Source organism: Vitis vinifera, chromosome 1 (genome assembly GCF_030704535.1).
Source record: "Vitis vinifera cultivar Pinot Noir 40024 chromosome 1, ASM3070453v1".
NCBI classification, from domain to species: domain Eukaryota; kingdom Viridiplantae; phylum Streptophyta; class Magnoliopsida; order Vitales; family Vitaceae; genus Vitis; species Vitis vinifera.
Window position 1 is genome coordinate 13,725,533 of NC_081805.1, and position 26,754 is coordinate 13,752,286.

At 35.1% G+C, this 26,754-nt stretch overlaps 1 protein-coding gene across 5 annotated transcripts in view; it reads right to left on the minus strand.

Moving 5' to 3' along the window:
- Positions 1 to 10,114: 10,114 nt before the first annotated feature.
- The window catches only part of LOC100254024 (mitotic checkpoint protein BUB3.3), a 35,432-nt gene continuing 18,792 nt past the window's right edge, over positions 10,115 to 26,754 (minus strand). For 2 of the 5 annotated variants that reach the window (XM_002267411.5, XM_059740846.1), the window contains 5 exons: positions 24,432 to 24,512; positions 24,278 to 24,359; positions 21,990 to 22,090; positions 20,871 to 20,942; positions 20,288 to 20,555 (listed from right to left, as the gene is read on the minus strand). In XM_002267411.5, the coding sequence (XP_002267447.1) occupies positions 20,552 to 20,555; positions 20,871 to 20,942; positions 21,990 to 22,090; positions 24,278 to 24,359; positions 24,432 to 24,512 (340 nt within the window). In that variant the 3' untranslated portion in view covers positions 20,288 to 20,551. Of the gene's footprint in view, positions 10,225 to 20,287; positions 20,556 to 20,870; positions 20,943 to 21,704; positions 22,091 to 24,277; positions 24,360 to 24,431; positions 24,513 to 26,754 lie in introns of those variants that run through there. The other 3 variants (XM_059740844.1, XM_019221066.2, XM_059740842.1) reach the window with 3 other exon arrangements.

A 26,754-nucleotide genomic window follows, 5' to 3' on the forward strand; every position in this document is an offset into this window, starting at 1 on the left:
ACAGAAAGCTAAACAATGGTTGGAGGTAAGTATCATCCTAAATTCATTTTCATTTTTTCAGAAATGATTTTTAATGGCAGAAGTTTCGTATGCTTGTATTGATTATATCGCATGAAATCTTCTCACAATTTCTCCTTTCTCTCAAGTTGATAGGATGTGGGGAGAAGATCACGGATTGCTAGTCAAAGAAGCCTCATAGCTCTAGATCTAAGCTACCATGGCATTATCCGACATGAGAGGCCTCTACGTCTTCATCAGCAACATTCAGAATTGTAGGAACAAAGAGCAGGAGAGGCCTCGGGGTTGATAAGGAACTTGGGAGCATCCGTACGCGTTTCAAGAATGAAAAGGTTAGGGTTTCCAATTTCTCTTTTTCTGTGCTATATCTCTTTTCTCTCATATTTTCTTTCTTTTTTTCTTTTTTTGGTTATTGGTGTCTCAATTTTGTATTGGTTTCATTGTTTTCATTCTTGTTTTGTTGATGTGTTAAAACTATTTTGATAGTTGGAATTGCAATCATGAGGGTATGGAATTGGTTAAGCTTCTTGTTTGGTTGATGTGAAAATGAAGAAAAAGTAGATGAAGCAAAATGTCATTATGAATGTTGCTTGATATTTGTTGGCTTCTAAAAATGGAAGTTGAACTTAATTGTGCCTAGGAGGGTTGGTTGAGTGAAATTTCTTTAGACAGTCCTCGAATCTATGCCAAACACTAAGAAGTCATATCACAATTACATTGTTTAGGTTGGTACTGCATGAGAATCCTGAAGTTGTGTGGTCACTTTTGGGTTTAGTACCAAGAGCTCTTCTGCAATTGGGCTGGTCAATTCTTGAGTTTAAGGGTACTAAGTACACTTCCAATCTCTATACCCAATTTATATACAATCGTTTTGGTGCTGAGAAAATAATGAGAAAATGAAAGAAAATTTTCAATCTTAAATTTTGCGCCATCTAGAGCTCAAGATAGTAATCAAAGTGTGGTTTTCTTCTAGTTTTCTTCATTTTTCCTAGTAATCAAAACAAAGGGTCGAATTTCACACTCAAGTGTTTTGTAAATTGGGAATGCTACAGCTGTAAGTTTTTAATTCTAGGGTTTCTCTTTGAATATCGGAGCTATTGGCAGTTTGGATTACAACTCATGAAATTTTTGTTGGATTATCGGTCTTTGTCCCTTTATCTATTTATTTATTTATTTTCTTTTGTTTTACTATAATTTCAATTGTTGCGTTGATGATATGAAATTGGCGCAGTCAGTGGTTTAATATATATATATATATATAGATTAAATTTTCTGCAACAAGGCTGTTTTTTGTTGTCCTTGGAGTCCTTTCTGTTGTGATCCACTTGCTTGGAGGAAATAATGTTGAGTTGTTGGAATGTATCTTGTGGTTTTTCAGAAAATTTTGTTTTGATTGCCTGTTTTGGATAGGTGCTGCTTTGAGTAGTGTCTTAAAGTGGAGAAACTAATGTGTATGGTGCATGCATTTGTCTTTGATCAACTGGAGAAACCGGGTGCCTAAGATGATACATGCATTTCATTTATTTTGTTGCAAGAAAAAAATGTTTGGTAGTGACAATGAAAACTGTTTTCCTATAATCAAAAAAAGAAAAATGAACATGACATGGAAAACATGTTTAGTAGCATTTTTTTCAAAAACATTGTCTGAAAGTGGGTTAGTTTCGAAGGACTTTTAACCATTGAAAATAATTTGAGGCTGACAAAATTTAATCTATTCACTGTTTTCATTTTTAAGCCCCAAGAGAAAAACCATGTGTTGCATTTGGTAGCAAGATTCTTTCAAATCAAGAAAATGATTTGGGTCCCAATAAGCAAATGGTGAGTACCTTATGATTGTTTCATTTTTAATCAAATCTAAATTATAGGTGTGAGTTTTGCAAATATTTTTTTTAAAAAAAGAGTGTTTAGATCTAATGGTTATAATTCCCTAAGACTAAAGCTAGTATAAGCATATCCATTTGATGGTGGATTGGATCTATTCTAATCCAATCATGGTGAATAGGTGAAGTAAATAATTGATAGGAAACAAGGTTTAGGTGATATTTACTTCATAATAAAAATAAAAATATTTATTTTTACAGCGTGAAAAAACCTAAAGCTATATTTCCAATGGAGGGTGCTGGTGAAGAAGCTACCAAAGCAATCTTGGATTTATCCATGGATGGTTCTTCATCTGAAACCACAAGTAAAAAGTGAGTTTTTCATACTATAATTCTCTGTTTATTTCCTGAGATAATACAAGAAAACCAGTCAAAATGGAGGCTTTGCATTTCTTTCTTTGGCTGCAAATAGTGGCAATGTGGAACTAAGGTTTGGTAGTGTTTTGACTGAAATTGTGTTGTTGATTGCTTTTGGTAGTGCTCAAAAGAAGGAGTTGAGGATGAAGCAGAGGGAGGAGGAAAAGAAGCGCAAAGAGGAGGAAAAAGCAAAGCAGGTGATTAGTTTCTTAGATCCTAACTGTTTGTTGGTTGAAGAGAAAATTTGATTTTCTTTTTGTTTTAGTTTTTCAGCTTTCTAAAATAGGGAAATTCAACTTGTTTAAGACATGCGGTTGACATTGGTTCAGTTGAGAGAAGCTTTTATTTATTATCAATGTTTTAAAAGGCTAAAGGCAGTCTTGAGGTGTTTTGACTAATTAAGGCAAAGCATAATCCTCAAAGCAGAACAAGGCGTAAGCCTTGACAAAGAAAAAAAAACTTAAAAATCTTAAAAATCAGAAAAATACTAATAAAATCACATGAAAATTAAATGATAACAAAACCATACAATGTATAATAATCAAATTAATTGTATTTCAGTAACTTCTAATTTAGTTTCCTTTTCTAAAATCCAATTCTCATGCATTTATCAAATAATCTTCAAAACTACCATCACTATCACTTGTAGGATCCTCCAATGAATCATAATTATATCTAATTGTTCTATTATCCTCTCCATCAATGTTAATGTCAATCCATTTTTCTTCTTTATCCATTGATTATAGTGATCTTTTTTCTTTTATCCATCACTAATAAGATAATGATTCTATGTAAGTTTGATCACTATAGTGACCAACAATTCTTTTATTTCTTCTTCTCAATCTCTTCCTTTCATTTCAATTTAAAGGGTTAATTGGTAGTCAACTAAGCCCTTGTTTTTTAAAAGTTTTAACCCTAATATTGGATGCAAGACAAAACTTATAAATCTATATGAAAACCCCATAAAAGCATAAGTCACTACAACCAATAAATGTTGAGGCTTAAACCTCTTAACAAATGTATACAAAAAGTCGATAAAGGCCCTAAACCCATTAAAACCCTTTGAATATTTGAGACTTAAGCCTCAATAGCCTCGAGGCTTTAGCCTCAAGGCTATAAGCCTCGATCAAGTGAGGCTTAAGCCTCAATTATCCTCTATTGAAGCTATAACCTCAAGGCTAATTTGCATAGCCTCATCTTGAGGCAAGCCTCAAGCCATAAGCCTCAATAGCCTTTTAAAACACCATTTAGTATTATTATTATATATTATTATCGCTTTGAGGAATCTAGGTTCTGTTTGGTTTTGGAGAGAATTAAAGGGAAGAAAATGAAAGAATTTTGAAGTTGTAAAGTCAATCATGAATGCATTTTTTTTTCTTTTTGTGTTGGTTTTCCACGACAAGGGATGATGTAATCATTTTTTTTCTCCATAACAATTAAACTGAGAGTTAGAAGTCTTAGTTTGATTCTAATGGTCAAATTCACCAGCCTTCTTAATATTTGAATCACAAGTGAGGGTTAACATTGATTTTTCTATTTTTTTCTGAAAATAAAGATATTTCTACTTCTAAAATTTTCTATTTCCTGAGAAGATTTTAGTATTTAATTGTTGTTTATTTTTCATTCGATATAAGCCCCTTTCTTTTTCTAGGCTGCTGTAGTCTCAAGCTCAAAGGTTCAAAAACCCATGGCTAGCGATGATGAAGATATGGACCCAACTGTATTAAATAATGTCTTTCTATTAATGGTTTCCAAGTGGACCTTTCTATTAATATTTTTCTATATGGTATTAACCTTCAATTGTTGCTCTTTTTGCTTGATTTCTTGTGCAACAATACTTTGAAAATAGGGTGAAATATCTTGCAGCTCAAAAGGTTGCTAGAAAAAATCTATATCCTCACAAATTCTTTGTTACACTATCTATCCTTGAATACATAAAGAAATATGTAGCCTTAAACAATGGGGATCACCTTGAGAATGTCACAATATCACTAACTGGTATTGGAAATTTGGGGGTTCTACACATTTAGTGTTGTACCTGTTGTAATTTTTCATTTCTTTATGGTAATATCTATAATATTCCTCTTATACAAGGGTGAATAATGAGCAAACGGTTGTCCTCTTCAAAGCTATTTTTTTTTATGATTTGCATGGTGATGGTGCTAAAGTTCAAGTTATGGATGATGCAAGATATCTAATGATTATCATTTCTTCTTATTTACATAGCCATGTTCTTTCTTGTATTTATGTAAGGTTGGGGCAAATAATTTTCAATAGGGGTTTTTGTTAGTATTTACCTGTCTAAACCCTTGATATTCAGATCAAAAGCTCTTATCAAAAAAAAAAATGATATTCAAATCAAAAGCTAGCTTCCATTACGATATGTCTAGTGACTTATTTAATATGAACTTTTTTTTGTTTTTTTCTCTTTGTTATACTTCTTAAACATCTTCTTAAATTTCCTAATGGGTTCTATAGAGTTTAGAAGGGTCTATATCTATTCTATTATTGGTCTGTTATCTATATGTAGTAAGCTCAACCACTGTTCCATACTTTATGCTAAGTTGGTATTCAATTATATGTTCTTCAAATTGGCATTCTAAATTTCACTATTAAAGGTGACTCAAAAGGAGGGGGTGGCCCATAGCTAATAGATGTTTCCTTTGTTGTGTTGAAGAAGAGTCTATTAATCATATTCTAATCCATTGTACCAAGATAAGGGTTTTGGGGGAGTTGTTATTTGCGTTGTTTGGCATGATGTGCGTTCTTCCATTTTCGGCTAGAGATACCCTCCTAGGATGGCATGGTTCCTTTGTGGGCAAGAAGCGTAGAAAGGCTTGGATGGTAGCTCCATTATGTATATTTTGGTTGGTTTGGAAGGAAATAAACAAGATTGCTTTTGAAATGAGGATCTTTCGATTCAAATGGTGAAAATTCTTTTGTATGTAATCTTTGGTCTTGGTCTAAGTCGTGTATAGATGAAGAACCTTTATCTTGAATCAACTTTTTTTATTGGTTGGATTCTAGATGAGGGCTGGTGAGTTTTTTTGTATCCCCTCTTCTTTTTTATTCTTGTCTTTAGGCGCCTCTTGTACATTCTTTGTATCCTTTGGGTTGGCCTTTAGACACCTTTTTCTCTTTTTATTTATAAAATTTCCCATGCATTTACCTATCAAAAAATAAAATTAAATTAAATTAAAGGTGACTTAGAGACATGAACTTGTTTCCTATACACACAAACACAATCGGCCTTGCACAACATCCCAATTCACCCCCCTCTCCCCTTTCTTTCCACTACTAACTAACCCCTTAAGTGTTTAGGAGTTTAAGACGACCTGTGTCAGTTTGGTTTATGCTTGTTAAGAGTTATCATCCATGTTTAATAGTACATGTGCATGCTCCATGTGCAAGAGCTTCAGATACAATAAAAGTTCTTGTCACTTTAGGATATTTTTTTAGTTGTGTAACTCAAGCTTCAATATGTGGATAGCCTTTGTTTAAATATGTGAAGGTGTTAAAATAACAGTATCTATGAGTTTTCTAAGTAGATTCAATTATGTGTTTTCTTGTGGCTTTTGCCTTCATGAAAAGCACTAACAAACTATGCATTTCATTGATGTAGGAGCTCGGATATGGATGAGGCTGCATTTTCTAGGTTTCATTTTGGTGTGAAGCAGGGTGATATTGTTGGTGTCACTGGCTTTCCAGTCCAAATATTACAATTATTAATCAAATATAGCATCTGTGATCTATCTTTATAAATATTTCATGTGTCTTCGGTTGAGTATATGAAATAAAATTATGGCAATAAATTAAGTTTCAAATGAATATACAATTTTTTTTTTATGTTGATTTGAAAATCAAACCGTTGCTACTACAATGAAACCTTGTGGATTTAACTTTTTGTTCTTGCAAATTGGTTTGCCAAATACTAAGGATTGCATTAGAATTTTATTATCGTTTGTTAATGTTGTTAATCATGGTTGTGAAAAAAAAAAAATCCAATCGACCACTTTTTAGTTAGGGAAACTCCTTATATTTATAAGAGAATTATAGAGTTCTATATCACATAAAAACACCTTCCTATCTATATAATAACTTAAAAAGTTCAAGATTATATCAAGCTTCCTAACCATCTATAGCTTTATCAACAAGATAGCTTTATCCACATAAAATAAAAAAGGATAAATATATAACAAGATAACCATATGATAGTAGCACCTAATATCTTCAACACTCCCCCTTAAACCGATGTGTAGATATTAATCAAGCTTAGCTTGAATAAATCATTCTGCAATGAAGTTTTAGAAAGGGTTTTTGTAAACAGTAAACTATTCTACAAAATAAACATAAGGAATAGAGATTTCTTGATCTAGTACCTTTTCATGATCAAAGTGATAATCAATATCTATATGTTTTGTATGTTAATGAAAAATAGAATTAGATGTATTGTGAATGACCCCTTGATTGTCACAATGCATAGGGAAAGTAGATGAAATTAGAAAACCTAAGGTGTGTTTGGTAACTATTTTTGAAAATAGTTCCGAAAAATAGTTTTTAAGAACAGTTTTCGAATATCGTTTTCTGATTTTTATAGAACAAAAGTTTGTTTAGAAATCTAAAATGTTTTTAACTTATTTTTAATATTTTAAATTTGTTTTAAAAATAATTTTTATATGTAGTGTTTTATTTTTAATTTTTTGTGTTTTTTTTCTGGAGAACAGAAAACTATTCTCATAAATAGTTCCCAAACAGGCTCGTAACTTAGCTACCAATTTTTGAAGCCAAATTAATTCACATCATGTCTGAAATATGACTCTATATTGAGCTTCAATAGTACTATGAGCAACCATGAAATGTTTTGTTTTTGGTACATCATATTACCAAGTAACCTCCTGTAGACCCTCAATTTTGTCCCTTTAGCACGTCTTTAAAATTCGTTTTCAATGCTCCACAATAGTTCCTTGGTAGCCCATGGCTACTCATACCATTTACCTTTTTCTGAATCATCTCGGAGATTTTGGTTGAGGGATTATTTGATCCCTTATTGTGACCCTTGGCAGCCCTAACTTAGACTTAGGCTTTTCTTGTTTTTTTTTAGGATAACTTTTAGATACACTTGGCCCATTTGGACATTTTTAGTGTGACTTGTATGACTTGCATGGCTACATGGATTTTGGGCTCGGCTTTTGTTTGTTGGTTTATTTTTATTTTATTTTATTTTATTTTTTAGTTTTAGTTTTATGATTATCATTCACTTTTTATTGGTTATCTTCCTCTTTATATTATTTTCCTTAACTTATTTATTTATTTATTATTTATTTTTGTTTATTTATTTTTACCGTTTCCTAGTTTATTTACTTGCTTATCTATTCATTCAATTATTTAACTTCAAAATTTTCATGTTTTTGCAAGAAAACTTACTATTGGAGTTTAAGGAAGGTGGGACTCTCCTTGGAAGGTTTTGGAGAGGAGTTTGAAATTGGGAAGATAGGAGATTTCGCCTTTTTTAGGGAGATTGTCTTTGGGGGTTTTTTTTTCTGGGGAGAGATCTGGAAGAAAAGCGCAGAGAAGAGCAGAGAAGACTTTCGAGAAGAAGCCTTCAGGAGGGGGAATAAGAGGATGGTGGAGCTTGGTGTCTTCTTGGCAACCACTCTCGAAAGTCCAAAAATGCAGAATCTATCAGAAAGTCCCTAGCTTACTATCCATTTACCCTCACACACGCGAAAAAGTAGCTGAATCTTATTGATTGAGGGTAAACTTCGGATTCTGAGCAATTCAATGCGCTTAAAGAATGGGAAGTTATTCAGGAAATTGAATATCTGAAAATCAATTAAAACACGAGCACTCAATTGAAGAAAACTATCTGTGAGCAAGTTGACAACAGAAATGGAACTCAGATGTTTATATAAGAGAAACTACTCATACATGTTTCCAGATCAGATGATAAGCTGTAATTGCTTTTCCGCCAGCGTTACCTCTTTCCCGCCATGGTGAAGCACCTTTAGAATAATGACAATGGTTCTATTCCCTCCAATGTCGTGAATCCAAATGACTCCTCGTCATTCTCTAAACCCGAAGAAATATTGGAAGACATCAGTTGGAGTACACCAATCTGGTTTGGGTTGTGATGCCAGTAGCATGAAAACATAAACTTTAGGAAGAGATGGTAGTGAAATTTCTTTCTCCATAGTTGCTTTGAGTGAATTGAGTTTGCAGACAGTGACCACTAATGTCAGAACGCAGAATTCCATTTCAGCAATTTGCAGAAACATCCTCAGGCAACCCAAGTAATTCTATCTCAAAAGTAGCCTAGACACTAAACCGGCTTGGCCACCTCGCCACACATCATACTCCTCCTATTGTTTTTTTTTCTTCTTTTTGTGATCTTATACATTTTAAATCTAGATTTCAAAACCATTTTACGTCAAAATAACTCCAGTTTTCTTTAAACTTCTTTAGGAGTCTCTAGGCTTAAAATCCAGATTTTAACAAATCTTTTCTTGCCATTTTCCTTCCAACACGCATTTCTATTGTTTTATTTGATTTTCAACTGATTTTTTTTATTTTCTCGATTTTCAACAAGTGTGAACAAACTTCATGATTCCAAACAATGGAATTCATATAATCAATTCATGCAAAATCAACTAGGGCTTTGGTGGGGGCCCGACATTCATAACACTCACTTCAATACTGTTTGCTTGATACGTTGATTTTTTATTCTTCTTGATGAAACACTTGAATTCACTTTATATTTATTGTTGAGATATCCTTGCTTCCCATAGATGTGTGGATGCTCGCTAATCAGGTACACTCTTCCCACCCTACAACTCTGAAATTCTATGAATGTGTACGTTATCATGAGCCATGACCATGTTTGATGCCACATTTGATTGTGTTGATGCTTGTTTGATCATCTTTGATAAAATACATGTAATGTGTCATATTTCCAAACTAATCTCCTATGATAGCGCTTGAGAAGTCGTTCAGGTACGCACCCTAAATCTTCAATATGATTGTGATTGATTTTCTTGTTAACATGTTTTTTTTTTTAAAATCACCAAGCTTACTTAGGTATCTATAATTAATCGATTAATTGTCACATTTCCCTCAACTTAGTTAGTAGAGACCTCTATAGGGCTTAGAGGGGTGCTACCTTTTAAAGGTACCTTCCCAATAGGTGACCTGATCCCCGGACTTAGACTCGGGTTTTTCAAAGACATGCTTTTTCCAAAAATTATGGAGTCACATTTTAGGGTTTTTCTTTCTTGTTTTATTTTCCCTTTCAAAAAAAATAAAATAAGTGGCGACTCCAACTTTTTTCCAAAAATTAATTTTTCACAAATAAAAAGCGAGTCTCGCCAATCGAGTGGGGATACACGTGAAAAATGCGGGTCCACACCTCCCAAAAATACACAAAATCTTGTAGTAGATCTTCTATCACCTAGTGAACTAGCCCAATCTGCATTTGAGTAGTCAACAATATTTAGATGGCCTTTGTTTTAGGGCAAAATTCCTTTCCCTAGAGATTCTTGATATAATGAAGAATTCATTTAATTGCTTGCAAATGTTTAGTACATGGCACATGCATAAATTGCCTAATAAGACTAACTGAATATACTAGATTAGGTCAAGTAATAGTGAGACAAATAAGTTAATCAACCAGACTTTGATAGAGTTGAGGATTAGGCAAAAGAGTGCCATTGTGTATAGGTAATTTTGTCTTTTTGTTCGTATCAATAGGATTATCACTGGCTTGACATTTAAGAAAACCTATATGTTTTAACAATGCATTGCATACTTCTGTTGACAAAGGAAAATGTTTTCTTCAAGTAAGAGACTTCTATCCCAATGGAGTATTTAAGGTGATCAAGATCTTTTACCTTAAAAAATTTTCTTTACAAGGAATTTTTAAGAGCAAGAATCCAATGAAAAACATCTCCTGTGATAACTATATCATCAATGTACCCTGAAAAAAAAAGTCAAGTTTGCGTCATACTTTTTGTAAAATAAAGAATAGTTTGCTCTTGATATCTTGAAACCAAATAGCAAAAGAGTAGACTAAGTTTCTCAAACTAGACATAAAGAGATTATTTTAAAAAAATTTGACATGGCATACATAGCTAGCTAGTTCAAATGAATATCTAAGAGAATGAAGCATGTAAATTTCTTTGTGTAGATCACCATGCAGGAAGACATTTTTAACATCAAACATAAATTCCATCCATAACGAGCATCCAAAGATAAAATGACTCCAGTAGACTCCATTTTAGATGTTGGGACAAATGTATTAAAATAGTCTTCCCCATAGGTATGTGAAAAGCCTTTTACAACTAATATTGCATTATATTCTGCAATGTTGTTATCGGGATCATATTTTAAAATAAATACCCACTTGCAACCAATTGGGTGTTTTCCAATAGGTAACTATGTTATAACCCCCAAGTATGATTTTTCTGGAGAGTTGCCATTTCCTCGTCTATTGATTGTTTGCAGAAAGATAAAGTAAGAATCTATAATCCACAAAGGAGAATAAGAGGCAAAAGAAAATAAGGCAATGGAGAATAGTGGTCGATTATACTCTTCTTGTCTAAGCATGATAGGGGCTCTAGCACTACTATAGAAGAAAATAATAGACTCAAGAGTATTATAATTTTGTCAGTTATCACCTGATTTTCGTAAGCAAATTTATCAAACTTAAACAAACATTTCTCTATCATATGATTGGTCTTGCCACAATGTAGACAATATCTATCTCTTCATTCTCTATAACATCCTCCCTTCAACTGTAAGCCTATGCCTCGATCAGTAAACCTCATTATCTCACAACCATTTGAAGTAACAAGAACAACTTAGGCTCCGGAAAAGAACCCAAATTAACATGGTTACTCTAGATAGATAACTATTCACTAGAAATGATATTGTTCAACATTCTTTAGACCTAAACCAAGACCTAGAAATTTAGCTACTTTGAATTCCTCATAATGCTTGTATAACATATTAATATTATTAGTGAGAGGATGGTACACATTGAGTTTCTCTTGCATATCTTGCAGTTCTTCATAGCACTTGTAGAAAGAAACACCAATACTTGTGCAAGGGAAAAGAACTGCTTGTAGGTCATAAGTCCTTGACATATTTTTATCTTAGCAGTCTAAAAAAACATAGCAATGATAACACTTATCAAAAAAATCATAGCAATGATAGCAACATAAGGATCCATGCATCCATAACCAGGTCATGATTATTAAATTATCCTTATACCATTTTCATTGTCCTTTATCTTATCACACATAAACTTTAACTTGCCCTTTGCCTAAGAGATACTTATGGAGCTTTGTCCTCAAATAGAGTCAGATTTTTAAATTTTATTGCAGTAATTTGGATATGATTATTGTCTTTAATTAAGTGGGGAGAAATCTTGAAACTACCATAAAAAGCCATTAAAAGAAAACATGGCAACAGATTGGAGAAACTTACTTGGACAGCAAATGAGGTGAAGGACAATAGCTAGTAGGCACACAAACAACACAATGAAACATACCCATAGACAGTACCTATTTAATAAGTAGTCACCATAAACCACCTAGAAGAAGAAGAGGAATTCCAAAGGCCAATTGGCACTTCACTATTAAGAAAATTTCACAATGAAGCAACAGTTTTAGAATCAAGAATTGAACTCATCCCAATCATACTCACAGTAAGCTGAGCGAGGATTTCAAAGAAGGTAGTCCAAGTAAGTCAAACGGTTGGCAAAGAAAATGGAAGGGAAAAAAAAAACCAAAAAGAAATTTTGGGATTCTTTTCGTATTTACCTTTTGATTTGTTTGTTTTCAAAGAAAATAAAATCAAAAATCAAAAGAACCAAATAGTTGAATTATGTTCTGTTTTGGTGTAGAACCCATGACATTTTTTTAAAGTCAAGGAAGAATCCATCGGTCACATTTTTCTTCATTGTACCAAAGTAAGGCTCCTCCCGTAGTTGCTTTTCACTCTGTTTGGTATCCGTTGGCTGTAAGCTGGTATGGTTAAAGAGACCCTCTTAGGGTGACATGGATCCTTTATGGGTAAAAGAAGCAAGAAGGTTTGAAGAGCAGTTTCATTATGCATCTTATGGACTATATGAAAAGAAAGGAATTGAAGATCAATTGACAATGAGGAGCAATTGGATCAAGCATTGAAAAGTTCTTTTCTTAGAAATTTGTTTTTGTGGGCTCTATGTCTTTGTATGATTTTGTAGATTGGTTGGGTTATTGCCAATGGTTTGAAAACCGGACCGGATCGGCCGATCCGACCGATGGCATTTCAAGTCCAGTCTGGCTAATTGGACCAAGATGGAATCGAACCGGGGTTAGATCGCCTGAACCGGCGGTCCAACCGATGAACTGGACGAACCGGCCGGTTCAATTAAAATAATTTTTTTTTTAAGCTGCATCAAAACAACGCCATTTTAGAGGGTATATATATTCAATCTGCTGGTTGGCTGCAAATCTCAAATCTGGAAACCCGATACCCTCCCTCCCCACCTCAGTCCGCCCCCTGCAGCTATTGCCGCCGTGCCAGTCCGCCCTCTACAGCTGCTGCCGTCGTGCCAGTCCGCCCCCTGAAGCTATTGCCGTCGTGCCAGTCCACCCCTTGCAGCTGCTGCCGTCGTGCCTCTCCGCCCGCCCTCGACATCCGACCGGCCGCAACAACCAAACGGCTTCCACTGGCAGCCGTTACAGGCCGGCAAATTGCTGTGTTGGAACTTGGAAGCCGACAAAGCTCGTCCCCTGCTGTTGTTCATCATTTTGAAAAGGTATTAAGTATTAACTAGTTTCTTGAATTGCAAGGTTGCCATATATTTTTTGTTTCCGTTGGAGGGACTCTTCTTGTTGCATATTTTATTATGTTTCATAATCTTGGGCTTTGATTCTATGTATTGATTGTATTCAGTTAAAAAACTGATGGGCAGTATGAAAGAAGTGATTAAATTAAAATAATGTTAAGTATGTTTGGTAAAAAAAAAATAATGTTACAACTTAAAATTAATAATGCCTTCAAGTAATAAATTAAAATATATAAGGGATCTATTTAGTAACATTTTTGAAAGTAGTTCTCAAAAATCAATGTTTGAGAATAATTTTTAAAAAAACATTTCTCAATTATTTTTGAAAACAACATTCTGTTTGAGAACTCAAATATAAAAAATATTTTTCTCAACTATTTTTTTTTTCTGTGAAGTTATTGTTCACATATGTAATGCAAAAATTTCCAAAATATTATTTATATTTTCAATTGTTTCTTAGAACATCCTACAAAAAACACTAAAAAAACACCTCAAATTTGTTCCAAAAACAACATGTTTTCAAAAAAAATTCTCAAAAAATTGTTTCTAGTCAAGTGCTTTTAAGTTAGAAAACTCTTTTTTGTTTTAAAGAACACAAAATTCTTTTCAAGAAATAGTTTCCAAATAGACCCTAACTTTTGCTAAATCCTAACTATCCTTTACTTTAGCTAACCATGTTTCTTTCTTCAACGTGTATATATATATCAATTTAATGGTTTAGAAAACATTCAAAGTGTTGTCACCAAACAACATTAATGCTTAGAGTACAACTTAAATATTTTTTTTGATAGGTAAATGAGAGAATAAATTAAAAAGCGCTAACAAAAAGGCACATCAATGTACACACAAACGAACGCCCAAAGCCTAAAATGAAGGTCTATTTGAAGAATATGTTTACCCATTGATATGTGATTGTTATAAATTGTTGATGACTTGATTATAAATAATTAATATGCGATTTTTGTTTCTAATTTGATAGAGAGAAAAAAAAATGGAATCAAACTTGACTCCATCCTCTGGTCAAGAGTCAACTACCAATTCACAATCAACTAGAAGTAAAACCGATCCTGCATGGGAGCATGTTTCTGAATAAAGATATGCAAATGGAAGGAAAGCTCTTATTTGTTTGTATTGTAAAAAGATTACAAAAGGTAGGGGTATTCATAGAATGAAACAACATCTTGCTGGAGTGAAAGGAGATATTGGTCCATATAAATCGGTTCCTCCTGATGTCAGATTTCGAATGGAAAATTCTTTGCAAGAGTTTGTGAATTCCAAGAAAGCAACCCAAGAAGCATATGAAGAAAGAAATTTTTATGGTCCTAATGTGTCACAATTTGAAGGGGATATGGCAGAAGGTGAAGAAGAGGTTCAAGAAATGCAAAGTCCTATGGCAGCTAGTAGTGGAAAAAGGAAAAAATCAATAGCGGATAAGTATTTTGTATCAAGAAATACTCAAGGAGCTCAACCTTCCATGAGGAGTGTATTAGCTGGGAAAGAAGCTACTTGGAGAGCGAATATGGCGGTTGGAAGATTCTTTTATGATGCATGCATTCCTACTAATGCTATGAATTCCTTCTACTTTAAGCCAATGTTAGATGCTATATCTGCAATTGGTCCTGGATATAAGGGTCCAAATTACCATCAGCTACGAGTTAATCTTTTAAAGGATGCCAAGAAGGAAGTTCAATTACTTGTGGACTCTTATCGTGCAATTTGGGCAAAAGTTGGGTGTACTATAATGGGTGATGGTTGGACAGATAATAGACAAAGAACACTCATCAACTTCCTTGTGTATTGTCCTGAAGGAATATCGTTTGTGAAATTTGTTGATGCTTCGGACATTGTCAAGGATGCAAGTAATTTGTTTCTGTTATTTGATGCGGTGATTGAATGGGTGGGTCCACTCAATGTAGTTCATATTGTGACTAATAATGCAGCAAATTATGTGGCCGCGGGGAGATTGATTTCTCAAAAGCATAAACACATCAATTGGTCACCTTGTGCAGCTCATTGTCTTAATTTGATCTTTAAAGATATTAGTAAGATGAACCATGTTGCTGAACTTGTAAGACGTGCATCAAAGGTGACAATTTTTGTGTATAATCATATTGCTTTGTTAAGTTGGTCAAGAAAAAGAGAATAATGGACATAGATTCTATGACCTGGTACAACTCGCTTTGCTACTACATTCATTGCACTCAAGAGTCTTCATGATCATAAACATGACTTGCAAGCTTTGGTGACTAGTAAGTTCTTTGTGGACTCTAAATATTCAAAGGATAATAAAAGTAAAGTTGCAGTTTCCATCATCTTGGATAATAGATTTTGGAATGATTGTTTGATTGTTGTGAATCTTATGTCTCCACTAATGCGCTTATTGCGTATTGTTGATTGTGATGAGAGACCTTCGATGGGATATGTGTATGAAGGCATGTATAGGGTTCGTTTGGGCATAAAGAAATTGTTTAACCATAACAAAAGACTATACAAGCCTTATACAGAGATCTTAAAGCAACATTGGGGTCAACAACTGTAGAAAAACATTCATTCAGCAGCTTATTGGTTCAATCCATGTTTCCAATATGATCAAGAAAACTTTTGTAATAAGCCAACTGTTATTGGAGGTGTCATGGATGTTATTGATCAGAAAGTTCTGAAAGGCAAGCTTGAAACAATGAATGAAATGAAATTGTTTCGTGATCGATTAGGAAGTTTTGGAAGAGACCATGCTTATTCTTCACGTGAAGTACTTCAACCTGGTAAAAGATATTTTCATTTATTAGTATGTTTGTTCTTTTTTATTAGTTACCTACTTACTATTTAATATTTTAAACTTGCTAATGTGTTTTATTTTTTTTCTTATTTTTAATGTGAAATGGTAACTAGATGAATGGTGAAGGCTACATGGATACAGTGCACCACATTTGCAAAAGTTAGTCATTCAAATATTGAGCCAAACTGCATCGTCTTCTGGATGTGAGAGGAATTGGAGTGTCTTTGAACGTATACATACCAAAAGAAGGAATAGATTAAAACATCAAAGGCTTAATGATCTTGTATACATTCATTACAATTTTCGGCTAAAAAATCAGTATAAATGCTTTCTTAGTTGTTTTGAATTTAAATTATTTTATTCACAATTATGAATAATTATATGTTTTTCTTTTTTAGATTTTATAACAAGAAAAGAATTTATGATCCCATTGACTATGCATGCATTGATGAGACCAATTTTTGGATAGTTGATGACGATCAGCCAGCAGAGCTAGATGTTGAAGAATTGGAAACTCTTCTATATGAAGAAGGGTCAATTCCAATAAATGAAGTGGAAGGTTCAAGTTCTCATGTTGGTTAGTAAAATATTTAAACTTATAAAAGTTCAATAATTATATTTTTTTTCTTCAAAAATGATTTTTTGTTGATATATATTCAATATTTTTGTAGATAATGAGGATGGTGGTGACGTGGCTATAGAAGGGCTTGATGTGGAGAACTTTGGTTTTCTAGATGCTTATTTTCAATCTCCATATTCCAATTTCCAAAATGAATGAAGACATGATTTTTATATTTATTAGTATGCAAAAATCTTCATGAATATTCAAACATTGACATGTTATATTTTTATTTTGAGTAATTATTTAAGTATTGTGGACCTATGGTTGACATTTGTATTATCTATTATGGACAATGTGTTAAGTTAACAACTCTTTGATAATTTGGTTATTATAGGATAGTAATGGTTTGATTATTTGATAAATATTGAATTTATTGACATTATGAATGTATAACATCTTATATTGTATTATAGATATCATATATGATAATTGATGACTTTTACAGGTAAAAAATTTTGTGACAAAACTCAACAAACAAAGTAGATGCTGTCAAGATTTACATAGAATTTATTACTTTTTAAATTTTTTATAATTTATAAAATAATAAAATATATATATATATATATGACGTCACCGGTTCGATAGCGGTTCGACCGCCGGTCCGACTAGTGAACCGTGAACCAGTAACTTTTCCGGTTTAATGACCTGTTTGGTTCTGAAAACATTGGTTATTGCTAAGAGAGGGAGTTATTTTTTTGGGTTCTCTCTTTTTGCTTGCGCCTTGTGGCACTCATTTTATACCTTTTGTGTGTTATGGTGCACCGTTTGGCCCTTGTTTATAAAAGTGTATTTTTTGCTTATCAAACAAAAAATAAATCTTGTAATACTAGGACATAATACTTCTTAATGATACATTGCTAGATAAACTATAGGACAAAACATTCATTTCTAATTTCTATGCAGGCAATTGGGCAAGTACTTTTTCTCCATCCCTATGTCAATGACTTTAGTACACAGTGGGTTATATCCTCTGTTACTTTATTGACTTTTGGATCAGTACTTACTACATACATTGGGGAAAGGATCTCTGACCTAAAACTTGGAAATGGTACATCCCTTCTAATCTCCACAAGCATCATCTCCTACTTGCCAACTTCTTTTGGTAGGACAGTTGCACAAGCATTAGGATGGTAACTACATTGGACTCATCATCCTCATAATCTCCTTCTTCCTCTTAGTCCTTGGTATTGTGTATGTTCAGGTAAGCATTAACTACTATATTTAAAAGGGATTTGGATTGGTGAAGCAAGGAACTGTTAACAATGATATCAACAAAGGGATCCAGGAAGCAGAAAGGAAAATTCCACTTAATTATGCATCAAGATATACCAACAAAAGTGGAGGCCTTCAAAAATCTACTTACCTCCCTTTCAAGGTTTGTATTCCTGGTTCTCACTTTGTCCTTCTTCGAGTTGTAATGTTTTTATCTACTTTTGTAGTAGTGTAGTGATTAGAGCATAGCCATGGATATTTTTCATAGAAATAATTGAAAATGTTTTAGAACCTTGTCTTTTCCCCTACGACTTGCCATCATGTCACACTTAGGAGGAAACAACTATTTGAAAAATTAGGATTGTCTTGGGTTGGAATCCAGAAACAATGGAAGCAGAACATGATTGTAAATGTTGTAATTATTTTTTGCCTAGAAATTTTCGTTTCACATTTGGAGGCAAGAGTTTCTTTGAGAATTAAGAGGTTGTCTGAGCTGGCATCCAAAATTCAATAGAACAGGCGCATGACTCTGCTGATCTATGCTTAAGGTAGTTCCTGTTAACTGGTTGGGCTTTTAGGCCACATCCTTTGGGTTGCCAAGGGGTGGGGGAGGAGGCCCAAGTCGCAAAAGTTGTGGACCTGGCCCATGTGGAGTATGTCGACGAAGGAGGGGCCTCTTTAAGACTCTTCTTAAGTTGCCAAAAGGGAGTGGATTCAAGGGAGAGAAGTCTTTGTTCAGTTCTGGTGGGATCGAGGGGATTTTTCCCTATTATTGAGGATCGAGAGTCATCTCAAGGGGGCAGCAACGTTGTGGCAACTGAGAGAAGGGATGGAAGGGACGGCGGGACTGTCGTAGCCTTGGAGCTTTTTCTTGTGGCATCAGAAATGATTGAGAGGAGTTGTGAGGGTGTTCACTTTGACTCTACAGTGCTGTTGGAGGATTCTTGGGTAGCAATCACGGACAAAGCCCTTTTGGCAAAGGCAAACCAACACCGAGGGTTGGACACATCATTGCTTGATTTCTATGGGCTCACCCTAATTCACTTGATTAGCCCATTAAATCAAGTGGTCCAAACTGTGTTTTTGTCATATGTAATATATATATATATATATATATATATATATATATATAAGGGAAAAAGGCAAGGTGGTTATCCTATTCTGTTCTATTTTTCTCTTTGGGACTGAGAAGATAACATACTACACGAACAAACTCTTCAGAGCACACAATTGTTTTGGGTGTTGAAAGGAAAGAGCCAATTGAACCCGGGGTTTCTCTCCTCCACGAATTGAACACATCCTTAAACATCAGAAGAACACAGAAATGACTTTCTATGGGATTAATCAGGGTCAGCTTTTCTTAATTCCTAATTTTTATTGTATGCTTTAATGTTTTTCATGAGATCCTGGTTATAGTTTAAATTTTTCAACAGACCCTTCAAGGGATGTGGGTTTGGGTGGCATAGAAGAGGGGGAGGAGTTTTCTCAAGTTCTCCAACTATGTAAGGATGCCAATTTTGGGTTATGAAAAGGAAATTGGCTCTATTCTTAGAAAATTGGAATCACAGAAAGGTCGAGGGGTTAAGGTGTTAGGGGGAAAGAGCAAATCCTTGTCCTCTTCTTGGTTGGATAAGGAAATCTGAAGGCTCAAGTGCTTTGCCAATTACAATAGTGCTCTGTCCATAGTAAAAGGAAAAGGGAAGGGTGTGGGGACTCAACGGAAGGGGTTTTGCAAGTCTTTGGGTTGTTTTCGATTAAGGGTTTTTCTTGTTGCTTTGGGTCAAAGGTTTTTTGCTTTAGGTCTATGGGGGTGTTTTCTATTGAGGGTCTTTTTGAGTTTTTTTGGTCTCCCAGCCCCTTAGGTGTCGAGTGTTGGTGGGAAGGTGGGTTTTTAGTTCTTTGGTCTTTTCTTGCTTGCCTTTTAGCCTTATCGGTAAACTCCACTCTTTTTGTGCTTTTTGCAAGCGCTTTTAATACACTTATTTACCTATGAAAAAAAAAAGAAAAAAGAGCATTCTAATGGGTTCATGCAAATATTGGGAGATAGTTACATTTATGGCTCATTTTTCCTTTTGTGGTATACTATATATATATATATATTTATGAATCTCGAGCCCAAGGTAATCCAGCTGGACATATGAGTAGTGCTGCCAGTCCGGACTCTTTCAAAATGGAGAGTCAATCATCCATGAATATGGAGATGGAACCTCTCAAAGGTTAAATCCAATAAGAGGTCTGAACAATTTGTTATACCATAGGAAGGCACTAGAGGAGCTTGGAGATGGAACCTCTCAGAGGTTAAATCCAATAAGAGGTTTGAACAATTTGATGTACCATGGGAAGGCACTAGAGAAGCCTTGAAACTTTACAGTTTCTTATTTACAAAATGAAGGGTCAGGGGTCAAAGACTTGCAAAGGAAAACATCAAACTCTTCCATCATTAGTTGAAAACGTCTTTCTCTAAATAAGGTGATTAATTAGGAGAGACATCTTAAGATCCCCTTCCTTTTAGAGCATGCTTTATGTACAGGGGAGAGTAATGAAATTTGAGAATACATTTTACATATATTTTGTATAAACTGTTATACCCTGAGTTAATGGAATCACCTCCAAATTCTTTGTATTTAATTTCTTGTAAGTGTTCGTAACATGGGGTACAAGCATATGGTCAATTGTTCACATTCTGAGTTCTCCTTTTTCTTAGAGAAGAGTTGGGGCGATATGGATTAGTTTGGGAACAGTTATAAAAGTGTGGTGAAGAATAGGGGAGGCTATGTATTGATCTCAAAGGAGACTGAACACAGACTTCATGGTCTAAGATATTGAACAAGAATCTCAGCCAGCCTTCTGATTCTGTCTTATCTGAAAATTTGAATGGGAAAGCAAAATTAATTGATAAACTTGGAAAGTTAGCAGGCAATAGACTTTTTGCACATTGCTACAAAATCCTGTAATTCATGGTTTTTCAACTCGAAACAACCAAACACTACATTCCTTGCATCGAGCTGATTCAAACCATCAAGATTGCAGGATCAGGGAGTTGGAATCCAGCAGCCTACCATCTTGTATTTGCATTTTGCAAACCAAGCAATTGATAGAATAAAAATTATATCACATCATATACAGATTTAAGCAATCATCTTCATTGCTAACCATATCATTGCAGTCATTTCTTACCTGGAAGTTCCAGAAGAAACCAATCCATTGTTGTCATCCATTACATGTACGAGTATTCGAGGAGACTCTTCTCTGTCACATACAAATTGCTGACTTTAGTTTAACCCAATAGCTTCAATTCACATGGTAGAGGAGTTAGAAATATTAAATTTATGTATTCATTATGGATTATGCTCACAGTATCTGAATAGAGTTCCAAATTGAATCATCTGACCAAGAAACTTGCACAGCTTTATGGAGCAGAAGAGTGGACCACCAAGGGATTACATAATAGGATGAGAAAGTTGAGGGATGAATAAAAAAGGTACATGTGTGTATTGTGTGCCTTTGTGCAAGCTGTGTATGTCTGTGCAACACGCTCACACATGTATGTGTGCTTGATTAGAAATAAGCAGATTTGGGAAACAAGTCGCTGATGAAATAATAGTAATGCTAAGGACAAAAGGAAGCCCCATGAATTAGTAAACTGCTTGAACTTATGATGTTCAGGAATTATGAAATAGGGAAGCAGGATTTATAATTCTTTTTTCTTTTTTGGTACATGGAACTGAACCAGGAAGTTCCTGATCCCCACCCAACTCCTAGCCACCTAAGCTAGGCCTCAAGGGCTAGTGGAGGATTCATGTTGCAGAGCACTACATAGTTGGGAAAAGGTTTCGGAATGGATATAATAAAACTAACTTATATGGGGATATTTTGATCATGCATGTTGACACTACATCCACAAATAACAGAAACATAAGACATCAATATCCAAACACAAGCAATTGGCAAAGTTAAAAGTGGAAGATGAATTTGTGATCTTTGTTTGACTTCAAGTACACTTTCTTATCCAAAAAAAAAAGTATTCTTCACTTCTATTTCGTTATAACTGAAACCCTTAGTATTCAGTAGGGTTATATTTTCTTCAGTCAGAGTGTTTGCAAAACATGATTATTCATGATGTCATGACATCACAAACTAATAAGCACAAACTTGAAATTCTATTATTATGAGTACATGATTTTCATGACAATCATTCAAAATATTGCGTAAGTTGCAATACTAAGTGTCACATAGGGAGAAATGAAGTTAATGGACCAAAAAAGAAATGTAGTTGATGAAAAAACAATTACTAACTTTTCATTCCCTTCTTGGTATGTGCAGCTTGATGCAACAGCTAACAATTGTCCACTGTGGTTATATGATGAGGACACCACACTATTAGGGTTTTTGGACAACTGAAAAGTAAGAGAAGACGAGTAATACAAGAGAAATATTAGTAAGCAGAAAGTTAACAAAACAAGGCAAATTATATGCATATGTACATATAGATATATATGCATATGTATGTATATACATATACACACAGGTGCACAATTCTAGGCTAAAATAGGAGCAAATTCTCCCTTGTCTAGCATATTAAATCCCTATAATTCAGGGATTGATTCTATCTTAATTTGAATCCTTAAAAATTAGGATAACTTCTCCATTGAAATAGCTTGACATAGGTTTAACAATATTTACAATTACATGCAATCTCCTATTATGTGAGATCAGGTTGTCTCACACTCCCCCTCAAGATGGTGAGTGGATGTTGTCCATGATAGTTTGAAAAACAACACTGTTTAAACCTTTGGTTAGCACATCTGCAAGTTGTCCTCTAGTGGATATAAAAGAAATGCAAATCAATCCACTATCCAGTTTTTCTTTTATAAAGTGTATCAACTTCAATGTGCTTGGTACGGTGACGTTGTACTAGATTATGGGCAATATCGATCATTGATTTGTTGTCACAATAAAGTCTTATAGGTCCTTCCCACTTAATCTTTGGATCTTCCAGAATTATTTTAAGCCATAAAGCTCACACCTGGTGTCATTGCTCTAAATTCAGCCTCTACACTTGATCGAGCAACTACATTATGTTTCTTACTTCTCCATGTTACAAGATTCCCTCCAAGGAATGTGCAATAACCAAATGTGGACCTATAGACCCTCCATTTTGTCCCTTCAGCACATGTCTTTAAGTTCACTTCCAGTACTCCACAGTAGTTCCTTGGTGGCCCATTGCTACTCATACTACTTACCGTCTTTTAGCCACCTTGGAGACTTTGGTTGAGGGATTTATCTAACCTCATTGTGACTCTTAGGCTTTTCCTTCCTTTTTAGGATAGCTTTTAGGTGCACTTTTAGGATAGCACACTTAGGCATGCTTAGGTCACTTAGGCACTGTCCTAAACACCTTAAGCCCACTTAGGTACACTTGGCCCATTAGGCACCATCTTAGGCCCACTTAGGCCCTCTTGACTCATTAGGCACCACATTAAGCCCACTACCTTAGGCTCATCTAGGTTCACTTAGGCCTACTTAGGTTCACCTTGGCCCACTTAGGTTCACCTAAGCACACTTGGCCCACTTCGTTCACCCTAGCACACTAGGATCGACAGAGAAGGTGGAGAAAGAAGCTTGATAGACAAGACACGAGGCCAGAAAAAAAGGGTTCCCAATGAGCCTACTGCTCTAATACCATGTGAAGAAATCAAAATGTTTCTTTTTTTTCCTAAGTGTTACAACCCTAGGCAATATACGGTCATTTAGTAGTTTATAGGTACACGATTCTAGACTAGAAAATAAGAGCAGATTCTACCCTATCTAGAATATTAAATCCCTATATTCAGGGGTTGATTCAATCCTAATTTGAATCCCTAAAAAATTTTTATTTTTTTTATAGATAAAGAGAATAATATTAAACGGGAAGAGGAAACACCAAACTAGTGCCCTCTAGGTATACATTGACCACTGAAATAGCATAATCTAGGTTTATCAATATTTACAATTACATGCAATCGCCTAGCATGTGAAATCAGGTTTTCTCACAAATATGTCATAACAAATACTTCTTTTTAGTACATGGAATCAAACCTGGAAGCTGCCATCCCCACTATAATCCTGATCCAACCCCAACCCCTTTGCCACCTAACAATTATTAAAATAACCATTTTGTAGATTTGATATCTTTTACAGCATTGCCACAAAAGCAAATTAAAAGGGCATTTGAGAGGGCACTATACATTACATTAAATTCTACAAGCTTGACTATAATTTACCCAACTATGCATAATAATGATTTGATATCTTTTACAGCATTGCCACATAAGCAAATTAAAAGGGCACTTGAGAGGGCACTATATATATTGCATTAAATTCTACAACCTTGACTATAATTTACTCAACCATGCATAATAGTGATCTTTAAAGCTTATTTTCTGGTGTGTATCTCCTAGAGGGTAGCATTCATGAGATTACTATGCATAGCGATTTAAATATACAAACAATTACATTAACAATGTTTTAATAGATTGAGGCATCACACACTATCCACTGGAAGTATCAGAATGTACAAAGTCCTACTAGGATCAGACAAATACCTCAAATAGTCTTCTCCTACTTTGAGCATCCCATGAACAAACATAGCCCTCATCATCGCATGTGACAAAAGCACTACAGATGCTATAGAAAAAACATTATTAACATACGTTTCTCCAATATACAGTATTGAACTGCTAATAAAAATACACATACATTGGGTTGAATACAATATCATTCACTGCTACAAGATGATCTCTTCCCTTCTTTGACTTCGGATGACAGCGAAAACTATATCTGCAATAAATCATGAAACTAATAAGATAGGGAGCCACAGCAGCCTTATATCAGAATATTCGATACCGAAACTATGCTCCAAGTTCAAGAGACCATTAAATAAAAAAATAAAAAAATAAAACAAAATAAAAAGAATAAAAAAAAATAGCCACCACAGCAGCAGACTTGAATTATGAAGTCAGCAAATGTGAGAGCAGATGCATACAATAGCGATCAAGTTGAGAACCTTCAGTATAGCATATTGGAACAAGTGATGCAGTTGTAAGAAAAGTTTTGATAATTCTTAGAGCTATGGTTCATTTGGCTGCTACGAAAACACAAGAAAAAGGAAAATGAAATTAGATCTTCTAAGATGCTGGGGTTGGATTAGCAGCAGTCAGATTACAACTTTTTCCCGTACAACTCCTTGGCAGCTAAATGGAGTGAAAATGTCTAGTTGTGTTGGCAACTTCATGACATCTATATTGTAAGCTTTAGTGGATGTTCAGCTTTTGTGTTAGAGCCAATTTGAAATCCATGAAAATGCACTTGGAGTCCTTGATACATTGAGATTCAAGGTTGGTCCAGCCTGAATTAAGTTGGAAGCTTGCATTGAAGTGCATTATGAGATATCATGAGACAACCATGTCAAGAGTTGATTAAAAACATAAAAGATGTGCAAAAATTGGTGGAAGAATACCAACAGTTATAAGGGCAAAATACAATAAATGTATGAAGATTCCGCCAATAGAAGGGGGCTATGCACATGGATGCACCATGGTGAGGTAAATCTGTCTTGAGGCACTCCCTTAGCCATGTGCTCAATGAATGTAATGTATCAGATGATGGCACATGGCTGCTGCACACAAGTTTTTCGGTTTCTGCAAGGTGCTAGGCACATGGGCATGCACCTTACCTATTTTTTTTTTTTGATAAGTAAAGACAATTCATTTATAAAGAAACGCCAAAGGAGCGACTCAAGGTATACAACCTATGCAAAGTATACAAACCTATACACCCACCACCAAAAGAGGCCAAAGACAAAGGAGAGACCCATCAACCAAAAGGCCCAAAAACCTTACAATGAACCCAACCAATCTATAAAATTCACCAAAGTTTGAGGGCATTCTACTATAAACAGCTTTGCCTTAGACCAAAGCGAGCATAAAAAGGAATATTTCAATCTCTGTATTGATATTTCATCATCCTTGAAAGTTAATCGATTTCTCGCCTTCCAAACCATCCAAAAAATATGCAGGGGAGCCGCTCTCCACACTTTCCTATGTTTCTTGCTCACAAAAGAAGTCTGCCAACTAAGCAAAGTCTCTCTAACTGAACATGGCAACACCCAAGACACCCCAAACAAAGAGAAAAGCAACTCCCATAAGACCCTTGTTTTTGAGCAGTGAAGAAGCAGATGATCTATGGTCTCCTCCTTTTCAATACACATGAAGCATCTATTTGCCAATGACCATCCTCTTCTTTGAACAAGATCTAAGGTTAGCGCCTTACCCCATGCGGCCTCCCACGCAAAAAAGCTGATTTTGGGTTGTACCCACACCTTCCAAATACAGCTAGATGGAAAAGAAATAGGGCAGTCCGCTTCTAGAGCAAGGTATAGAGACTTGGCCGAGAAAATGCCGCTCTTTGTTTCAGTCCAGACAACCTTATCATCTACGTCTCCAAGGACTCTCTTCCCTTGAAGACACCCCAAAAATAATTCCGCCTCCTCCACCTCCCAATCGTTTAGGGCTCTTGAAAAACAAGGGTTCCAACCCCCCCTACCCCCCTGCACCAAGGGATCCCACACATCCGCCACCCAAGCTTCCTTTTCAATCGATAAGGCAAAGAGGGAAGGAAACGACTCACACAAAGGGGCATCCCCACACCATCTATCCCTCCAAAACCTCACCCTCCTTCCATTGCCAACACTAAAAGAAGTCCGCGCACCCACCAAATCCCAGTCCATCCTTATTCCTTTCCAAAGTCCCACGCCATGCGCCTCTCTCACTTCCCGAGTGCACCAACCCCCTCTATCTTCCCCATACTTCCCTCTAATCACTTGATTCCACAAAGCCTCTCTCTCGTTTGCAAAACGCCAATTCCATTTAGAAAGGAGTACCTTATTGAGAATGGAAAGGCATTTGATCCCTAAACCCCCTTTCTTCTTGCTTAAACACACCACCTTCCATCTTACTAAATGTGGTTTTCGCTCCAAACTGCCACCGCCCCAAAGAAAATCCCTTTGGATTTGCTTTAGTCT